The 11,082-nt window shown below is 32.9% G+C and overlaps 1 protein-coding gene across 2 annotated transcripts in view; it reads left to right on the plus strand.

The window, feature by feature from the left end:
- LOC111089663 (soluble guanylate cyclase 88E-like) overlaps positions 1-11,082 on the plus strand; it is a 25,061-nt gene that overhangs the window by 1,461 nt on the left and 12,518 nt on the right. For both annotated transcript variants that reach the window (XM_022402561.1, XM_022402562.1), the window contains exons 2-3: positions 4,128-4,284; positions 7,093-7,202. In XM_022402561.1, coding sequence (XP_022258269.1) covers positions 4,152-4,284; positions 7,093-7,202 — 243 coding nt within the window. In that variant the 5' untranslated portion in view covers positions 4,128-4,151. The remainder of the gene's footprint in view (positions 1-4,127; positions 4,285-7,092; positions 7,203-11,082) is intronic.

The raw sequence follows: 11,082 nt of genomic DNA on the forward strand, positions 1-11,082 counted from the left end.
ACGTGTAGTTACAGACACTTAATATATCCAGTTTTAATAACAAAATATTTGTGTACGTGTAGTTACAGACACTTAATATATCCAGTTTTAATAACAAAATATTTCTGTAAGTATAGTTACAGACAGTAGATATACCCAGTTTTATTAAAAACTATTTCTGCAAGTGTAGTTACACACAGTTGATATACACAGTTTTAAGAAGCAACTATTTGTGTAAGTATAGTTACAGACATTTAATATACCCAGTTTAATAACAAAATATTTCTGTAAGTGCAGTTACAGACAGTAGATATACCCAGTTTTAAAAAGAAACTATTTGTGTAAGTGTGGTTATATACAGTTAATATACCAGTTTTAATAAGAAACTATTTCTGTAAGTGCAGTTACAGACAATTAATATACACAGTTTTAATAAAAAGTATTTCTGCAAGTGTAGTTACAGACGGTTAATATACCCAATTTTAATAAGCAACTACATCTGTAAGTGTAGTTACAGACAGTTTATATACCCAAATTTAATAAGAAACTATTTGTATAACTGTAGTTACAGACAGTTAATATACCCAGTTTTAATAAAAACTTTTTCTGTAAGTGTAGTTACAGATGGTTAATATACCCAGTTCTAATAAAAACAATTTGTGTAACAGTGGTTATATACAGTTAATATACCCAAATTAAATAAAAAATATTTCTGTAAGTGCAGTTACAGACGGCTTAAATACCCAGTTTTAAAAAGAAACTATTTCTGTAAGTGTAGTTAAGGACAGTTAATATACCCAGTTTTCTTAAAAACAGTTTCTGTAAGTGTAGTTACAGACAGTTAATATACCCAGTTTTAATAAGAAACTATTTCTGTAAGTGTGGTTATATACAATTAATATACCCAGTTTTAATAAGAAACTATTTCTGTAAGTGTAGTTACAGACAGTTAATATACCCAATTTTAATAAGAAACTTTTTGTGTAAGTGTAGTTACAGACAGTTAATATACCCAGTTTTAATAAGAAACTATTTCTGTAAGTGTAGTTACAGACAGTTACTATACCCAGTTTTAATAAAAACTGTTTGTGTAAGTGTGGTTATATATAGTTAATATACCCATTTTTAATAAAAACTATTTCTGTGAGTGTAGTTACAGATAATTGATATACTCAGTTTTCATAAAAACTATTCCTGCAAGTGTAGTTACAGACAGTTAATATAGCAAGTTTTTAATAAGAAAGTATTTCTGTAAATGTAGTTACAGACAATTAATATAACTAGTTTTAATAAAAACGATTTGTGTAAGGGTAGTTAGAGACAGTTAATATACCCAGTTTGAATAAAAACTATTTGTGTAACTGTAGTTACAGACAGTTAATATACCCAGTTTTAATAAAACTATTTGTGTAAGGGTAGTTATATACAGTTAATATACCCAGTTTTAATAAGAAACTATTTCTGTAAGGGTAGTTACAGACAGTTAATATACCCAGTTTTAATAAGAAACTATTTCTGTAAGTGTAGTTCCAGACAGTTAATATACCCATTTTAATAAAAACTACTTTTGCAAGTGTAGTTACAGACAGTCAATATACCCAGTTTTAATAAAAAAACGATTTATGTAAGTGTAGTTACAAACAGTTAATATCCCCAGTTTTAATAAAAACTATTTCTGCAAGTGTAGTTAAAAACAGTTAATATACCCAGTTTGAATAAAAACTATTTCTGTAAGTGTAGTTACAGACAGTTAATATACCCATTTTTAATAAAAACTATTTCTGTGAGTGTAGTTACAGACAATTGATATACTCTGTTTTCATAAAAACTATTTCTGAAAGTGTAGTTACAGACATTTAATATACAAAGTTTGAATAAAAACTATTTCTGTAAGTGTAGATACAGACAGTTAATATACCCAGTTTTCATAAAAACTATTTCTGTAAGTGTAGTTACAGACAGTTAATATACCCAATTTTAATAAGAAACGTTTTGTGTAAGTGTAGTTACAGACAGTTACTATACCCAGTTTTAATAAAAACTATTTCTGTTAGTGTAGTTACAGACAGTTAATATGCCCAGTTTTAATAAGAAAATATTTCAGTAAATGTAGTTACAGACAGTTAATATACCTAGTTTTAGAAAACTATTTCTGTAAGTGTAGTTAAAGACAGTTAATATGCCAATTTTTAATAAGAAACCATATGTGTAAATGTAGTTACAGACCGTTATTATACCCATTTTTAATGAGAAACTATTTCTAGAAGTGTAGTTACAGATAGTTAATATACCCAGTTTTAATAAGCAACTATTTGTGTAAGAGTAGTTACATACAGTTAATATACCTAGTTGTAATAAAAACGATTTGTGTAAGAGTAGTTACATACAGTTAATATACCTAGTTGTAATAAAAACGATTTGTGTAAGTGTAGTTACAGACAGTTCATATACCCAGTTTTAATAAGAAACTATTTCTCAAAGTGTAGTTCCAGACAGTTAATATAGCCAGTTTTGATAAGAAACTATTTCTGTATGTGTAGTTACAGACAGTTCATATACCCAGTTTTAATAAGAAAATATTTCAGTAAATGAAGTTACAGACAGTTAGTATACCCAGTTTTAATAAGAAACTATGTATGTAACTGCAGTTACAGACAGTTAATATACCTAGTTTTAAAAAACTATTTCTGTAAGTGTAGTTAAAGACAGTTAATATGCCAATTTTTAATGAGAAACTATTTCTGAAAGTGTAGTTACAAACAGTTAATATACCCAGTTTTAAGAAACATTTATTTGTGTAAGTATAGTTACATACATTTAATATACCCAGTTTTAATAACAAAATATTTCTGTAAGTATAGTTACAGACAGTAGATATACCCAGTTTTATTAAAAATTATTTCTGCAAGTGTAGTTACACACAGTTGATATACACAGTTTTAAGAAGCAACTATTTGTGTAAGTATAGTTACAGACATTTAATATACCCAGTTTAATAACAAAATATTTTTGTAAGTGCAGTTACAGACAGTAGATATACCCAGTTTTAAAAAGAAACTATTTGTGTAAGTGTGGTTATATACAGTTAATATACCAGTTTTAATAAGAAACTATTTGTGTAAGTGCAGTTACAGACAATTAATATACACAGTTTTAATAAAAAAGTATTTCTGCAAGTGTAGTTACAGACGGTTAATATACCCAATTTTAATAAGCAACTACATCTGTAAGTGTAGTTACAGACAGTTAATATACCTAGTTTAAAAGTAAACTATTTGTGTAAGTGTAGTTACAGACTGACAGTATACCCAGTTTTAATAAAAACGATTTCTGTAAGTGTAGATACAGACAGTTAATATACCCAGTTTTCATAAAAACTATTTCTGTAAGTCTAGTTACAGACAGTTAATATACCCAATTTTAATAAGAAACTTTTTGCGTAAGTGTAGTTACAGACAGTTAATATACCCAGTTTTAATAAATCTATTTTTGTAAGTGTAGTTACAGACAGTTAATATACCCAATTTTAATAAGAAACTTTTTGCGTAAGTGTAGTTACAGACAGTTAATATACCCAGTTTTAATAAATCTATTTTTGTAAGTGTAGTTACAGGCATTTAATACGCCCAGTTTTAATAAGAAAATATTTCAGTAAATGTAGTTACAGACAGTTAATATACCTAGCTTTAAAAAACTATTTCTGTAAATGTAGTTACAGACAGTTAATATACCCAGTGTTAATAAAATATTTCAATATAAATTATTCGGACAAATGGTGATAAAGAATAAATTCACACGTCTAAATGAAAACTTTTTTCTTGTATATTTTCTGCAACAGACTCTCTTCGCCTGGTAGTAAAGACCGTGATACATTTGAATCTGTTTATACGTGTCAGCTCATTTTGTATTATCATTTGTCCAGATTTTCTTCTCGCATCTTGCGGAAAAATTGTCATTCAAGGTTTTAGTATAAATTAGCGAACTATTTATTTTGAATTGACTGTAAAATAGTCAATGATTCTAAGGGCGTTTTGCAAGCACTTCTTTGAAATAAATACTTCAGAAACTATATGTTTCAAAAATATTTTGGAAGATGCAAATGATAATGTTGTGTATAAAATGGGTGATTTTGTTGTTGGTTTGGCTAGGTTGAGACGATTGGGGACGCCTACATGGGGGTATCTGGTGCGCCTGATGTGGACCCTAAGCATGCAGAAAACGTATGTGACATGGCTTTGGATATGGTGCAGGTTATTGGAGGCCTAAAAGATACGTCTACTGGTCAAAGTCTCAAAATTCGTGTTGGTAAGATTTCATTTTTATCACATCAACAGAGATTGAATACATTATAATAAAGCATTTTGTCCTACCACAATCTATGTTACCGTATTCAGTCAAGATCTTTTTTGGTGAACGTGTTTTGCACCAATAACCCTGCAGCATTGTTTCCATTGCATCGTCGTAAGGTTGTCGTTTAGAAAGCATACTCCTTCTCTTTGCTTTCTTTCCCTAAGTCATCTACTCTAGCAGGACCAGTTTAAAAATCCTGATCACACAGTATGTCTTTTTAGGGAATAGAATGAATACGACGGTTATGTCTTGGAACCAACGTGTGTGCACGTGACTTCTATCGCTTTTCCAGTGAAATATCTTCGTTTATTATGTTGTATACTATTTCCCGAGTCACGTGGTCAGCTTTTGCCACTAATCTTTGTGATAATCTCTTCTTAGTTGCTACAAGACGTCGCACTTTGCTTACTACAGCTAGCGTACGACTTGTTGCTGGTCTCTTTCTGGATGGTCCTGATGTCCAAAGTTGATCTCCTTTGTTTTCCAACCTTATTTAGTATAAGAGATATCCATGTCTTGGAAATCTAAATCCCAATTCTCAACGCATCTTTATAACCTGAGTGTATGAGTATATTGCTACTACCCTTCCCAAAAGAAGGCGATTTTCAGTGGCACCACGTCACCTACTTAAAATATAGTTATGATACACTTTGTTCTACTTTATATCCCATGTGCTTGTTACGTGATTTGTGATATTCATATAAAAAATCGTTTTAGTATAACTTACTCAACTCTTTGTATTCCCTAGAACCTCACAACGGTGACTAAATACAAAGCCTAACCGAGTTTGATTGGATGGTGGTAAATCAACCCACTAATTGACTGACGTAATAATAAGTTTACTACCCATACTTAAAATGTTTTGAATGAGAGGAGACAGCAACGAGTTATACTGCTGAATAGCTCAGTTGGATATATGATTGTCCTTGTTAGCCACAGGTTCTGCGTTCGAGCCCTAGTCCTACAGTTTCTTTCTACTTATCGGATTTTTTCGCTTACATTAATGTTTCTTAGAAAGTGTATTTTCAATGATTCATAACACGAAATTCGTATCGTAATAATAATATATCTGTGTGACTCTGGTTAGACACCTGCAATTTGTTTGGGTGGTGGTAAATCAAACAACTAATTGCTTGAGCACAACAATACAAAATAGTATGAAGTTTACTACTCACAATTTAAAAAACTTTACGACTGAAAGTAAACAGGGACGACTGGTATTCTTTGATAGCCCTTGGTTCAAGTCTGGTAAACAGGGACGACTGGTATTCTTTGATAGCCCTTGTTTCAAGTCTGGTAAACAGGGACGACTGGTATTCTTTGATAGCCCTTGGTTCAAGTCTAGTAAACAGGGACGACCGGTATTCTTTGATAGTCCTTGGTTCAAGTCTGGTAAACAGGGACGACCGGTATTCTTTGATAGCCCTTGGTTCAAGTCTAGTAAACAGGGGCGACCGGTATTCTTTGATAGCCCTAGGTTCAAGTCTAGTAAACAGGGACGACTGGTATTTCTTGATAGCCCTTGGTTCAAGTCTGGTAAACAGGGTCGACTGGTATTTTTTGAAAGCCCTTGGTTCAAGTCTAGTCCTCAACTTATAGATCTTGTCTTCTTACAATAGGTTTGTTATCTTTCTACATTCAGTGGTTTAATCATGTTTGTGTTATCACGTTACAGTAGTTTAATCATGTTTAAGTTATCACATTACAGTAGTTTAATCATGTTTGGGTTATCACGTTGCAGTGGTTTAATCAAGTTTGAGTTATCAGGAAACCACTGTAACGTGATTACACAAACTTGATTAAACTACTGTAACGTGATTACACAAACTTGATTAAACCACTGTAACGTGATTACACAAACTTGATTAAACCACTGTAACGTGATAACTCAAACATGATTAAACTACTGTAACGTGATAACATAAACATGATTAAACTACTGTAACCTGATAACTCAAACTTGATTAAACCACTGCAACGTGATAACTCAAACATGATTAAACCACTGTAAAAACCACTGTAACGTGATTACACAAACTTGATTAAACTACTGTAACGTGATTACACAAACTTGATTAAACCACTGTAACGTGATTACACAAACTTGATTAAACCACTGTAACGTGATAACTCAAACATGATTAAACTACTGTAACGTGATAACATAAACATGATTAAACTACTGTAACCTGATAACTCAAACTTGATTAAACCACTGCAACGTGATAACTCAAACATGATTAAACCACTGTAATGTAACGTGATTACACAAACTTGATTAAACTACTGTAACGTGATTACACAAACTTGATTAAACCACAACACAAACATGATTAAACCACTGTAACGTGATTTGTAACGTGATTACACAAACTTGATTGTAGTTTAACACAAACATGATTAATCACGTTGCAGTAGTTTAATCAAGTTTGTGTAATCACGTTACAGTGGTTTAATCAAGTTTGTGTAATCACGTTGCAGTGGTTTAATCATGTTTGAGTTATCACGTTACAGTTGTTTAATCATGTTTGAGTTATCACGTTACAGTTGTTTAATCAAGTTTGTGTAATCACGTTACAGTAGTTTAATCAAGTTTGTGTAATCACGTTGCAGTAGTTTAATCATGTTTGTGTTATCCCCTTACAGTGGTAATAAATAAACTTTGTATTCCGAAAACGATGTTAAAGTGGGTTTGTTGGAACGATGTATTTTGTATTTTATATCACACGTGTATTCTAAGTTTGTGTCTGTTTGTGTCCATAGGTGTTCATTCAGGAGCGGTGGTGGCAGGAGTCGTAGGTATGAAGATGCCAAGGTACTGCTTGTTTGGAGACACCGTCAACACAGCGTCTCGAATGGAAAGCACTAGTGAGGTATATGGAAGTTTTATAAGAGTATTTTACACAACTAATTACCTCTATTTTAATCTGTAAAACTACCTCAAAAATAAGAGTTTTTTATAGATATTTTCTATTTACCACAACATCTGTACCTTAACAAACTTGACGTTAAGCAAACTGTAAAAATAGGAGATTTAATAGATAAATTACATTATCTCCAATTTTGTTAGCTTAATTAAACTGCCGTAAAAACGACTTATTTTACAGACACGTTATAGTAGCTCCACATTTAATATCTAAATGTGTCGACATTAAAAGCACCTTGAAGTAGTGGAATTTATACGTTTTGTATTAGATATAAATTTAATAACCAAATCTACTTGAAGTCAAAACTACTGTAAAAATAACAGTTGCTATATTTCTATAAAAAACATAGCTTAGCTGCAACATGCATCTAAAGAAACAGATAATCTTATTCTACAGAGCCAGTAGAGATGTTCTAATCAGTTTCAACGAAAATAAACTGAAAATCTTATTCTACAGTGTGAGTAGAGCTGATAAAGATAAGATTATCAGAAATAGGCAGACAGCTTTACTAACAAGTTGAGTACACATACTTTTGGTAAGGTGAACTGAATCAGGAAAACAATCAAAGTTATGATTATATAAAATATCAGACTTTCTCTAAGTAGTGACTAGAGCTGGGTTAGATATTGTGATATGAAACAGGCTAACAGTCTTACTGTAAGAAGTGACTAGAGCTGGTTTAGATAATGCGATATGAAACAGGCTAACAGTCTTACTGTAAGAAGTGACTAGCTGGTTTAGAAAATGCGATATGAAACAGGCTAACAGTCTTACTGTAGGAAGTGACTAGAGCTGGTTTAGATAATGCGATATGAAACAGGCTAACGGTCTTACTGTAAGAAGTGACTAGAGCTGGTTTAGATAGTGATATGAAACAGACCAACGGTCTTAGTGTAAGAAGTGACTAGAGCTGGTTTAGATAGTGATATGAAACAGACTAACGGTCTTAGTGTGAGAAGTGACTAGAGCTGGTTTAGATAATGTGATATGAAACAGGCTAACGGTCTTACTGTAAGAAGTGACTATCAGCTGGTTTAGATAATGTGATATGAAACAGGCTAACAGTCTTACTGTAAGAAGTGACTAGCAGTGGTTTAGATATGGTGAACTGAGTCTGACGATCCTAGTCTGTATAATATGAATAGTAGAGCCATGGCAATAAATGTAAATATCTTTACAGAACTTATAGGAATTACACACATTCCAGCTTCAGCCAATCTATGATAATAATGAAAGGAACGTATAATTACCAATATAAAATTAAAACCAACAGTACTGGGAACCTATAAAATATTTTAAAATAAACAGTACTGGGAAATTTTAAAATATTCAATTTAAAAAAGGAGATTCGTGGAGAGAGATATTTGAATAAAAAAGGTGGGGAAGATTTAGTATTTTTGCTGGGTTTGGATTTTCATTCATAATAACGCTTTTTGTGAAACCCAACTCAACAAGCTACTCATGTCCTTCTACCCCCAAATTAAACTCAATATTGTCTTCAAATTGTCACTTCGTATCAGTAGATTTTTTAGAACTAAAGACATTTTACCTTTACCCTTACGTTCAAAGGTCATATATAAATGTACACGTAGTTACGTTCAAAGGTCATATATAAAATTACACGTGGTTACATTCAAAGGTCATATATAAATGTACACGTCGTTACATTCAAAGGTCATAGATAAATGTACACGTGGTTACATTCCAAGATCATATACAAATGTACACGTGGTTACGTTCAAAGGTCATATATAAATAGACACGTGGTTACGTTTAAAGGTCATATATATATATAAACAGACACGTGGTTACGTTCAAAAGTCATATAAAATTTACGTGTGGTAGCTGTAACGCAATTTACCAGTACGCCCCTTGGAACACATGGGAGTTTCTAACAGAACTGGACTTAAACTTCAAACTCCACCGACTTTCCTGTATATTCTTACAATGAAACGTTATCACATCCCGTTTCTTAGAAAACTTTCAGTTCTCTTATGGATATAATGATCACAAACTGTTGACAAAAGAAATAAAAATCTCAATAGAAATCCCAACTATTTCCTACTTGCTTTATTCAAATACCTCTTAAAAAGATTTAAATTTAATATTTTATTATTTCTGACACTAAATATTCACAACACTAAATATTCACTGTAGTGATTATAGTAGATTTGTTGAAGATGTAATACATGTAATTCCGAAACTCTTATTAAAGATGTTTACAATTGTTGCCGTGGCTCTACTATTCATTGTCAGACTTCGTTTATCAAATGAGAAGATTCTTAATCTGTATAGTCAGTAGTGAAATTTTAAATAGGATTATCCCAAGAATTGCCATTATTTAAATGTGAGAGTATCTGTTTATTTATTCTACTGAATATTGAAGCTTATAAAACTTAGATCAGTAACAATGATATTGTATTTGTATAGCAGAAATAATAATTCCAAAACATACTTAACCTCCGCTGACACTATAGCTATTTCTCGATCTCCAAGGTTTCCACTATTCGCCCATCTAAACATTAAAACAGTTGCTCCAGTCTTTTATACCCCATTTGAGTACCCTGGGTAAATTCTAATTTCCAATATTCTCCACCAACTTAAAGCACCCTCTATCTAAGTACTGCATATAAGCCCTCATTCAGATAATTTAATCACTTTTTCGAGACAAAGCATTCTGCACGCGTTTCTATAAACAGGAGTGTTGTGATTATTCGCAATTTACGTTGCGACTTTGAACGTGGTTGGTGTTACTCTGGTTAAATCTTCGTATATTTATAAATTACTTTAAGAAAAAAAATGTACCGACGTGTATGAATTCCCGAGTTTCTACTATGGAGGCCAACCAGACCTCTTCTGTTCCACCTCTGCTATCTGGTGTTTGTCAATGGCCAGGGGAGGGGTCACTGTCCGGGATATGATCCGTTGTGAGATGGAGTCTCTCGGGTGAAGGGGGTCTGAGGCGGTTTTTGTAATTGATCCGGGACCATCTGGAGATAATTTAGACTAACCTTTTCCGGCTCCATCTTTTACTAGGTCGGACTCAACAGAGGATCATCTGATCAGCTACCTTCAGTTGGTTACTCGGACTTGTGAGGTTTTGGAGGTCTCTCCTATTGCATTTAACTGTACTCCTTCCTTGGTAGCAGAAACGGTGGTAATGATTACTTGGTTTTTCCTCCTTCTCCTGATTTGCTGTTCATGCTGGGAGATTTGCCGCTCAGTTACGTGACGAGATAACTATGCCTTGTCTGCCACGTTTATCGGAACAGCACGCTTTAGCTTATCACCGCTAGGAGAAGGTATATTTAGATTCTAAATGGATGGACCCCCTTTTACACCTCCCGGAGGTCTAGATTGAAACCAGTGGTCACTATAAACAGATCAAACTTTTCTTGGATTCGTCTTGCTCTCACGACTATCATGAGGTATTTATCTTGATTACAACTTTTGTCAGAAGCCTATCAACATTCCCATCAGCAATTTGTGGACAATTTGGGGATTTTGCTGATGTCTACCTCAGTCAGATTGTCATCATCAGTTCTTTCTTTGGTTTCCTGACTGGTTTGTTGTTGGGATATATTATGTAGAGACTCTTTGCTAGAAAATGTTTGTTTACCCTCTTCTGTCCTCAGGGAGTTACGGGAAGCTCCTTTTCTACGTTCCATGTTGTTTGCTGGAGTTCCAGAGAAGTTAGAATCACGAATTAATTCAGCTTTATCGTCGTTGGCTTCTCGCTTTTCTGGCGCTAATTTGTGAGTGTCGGCTTGTAGTGCTTCCCGACCCCCTCCTTCGGTTCCCAGGTCTATTGGATCCCATAATAGAG

Source organism: Limulus polyphemus, unplaced genomic scaffold (genome assembly GCF_000517525.1).
Source record: "Limulus polyphemus unplaced genomic scaffold, Limulus_polyphemus-2.1.2 Scaffold6949, whole genome shotgun sequence".
Lineage (NCBI taxonomy): Eukaryota > Metazoa > Arthropoda > Merostomata > Xiphosura > Limulidae > Limulus > Limulus polyphemus.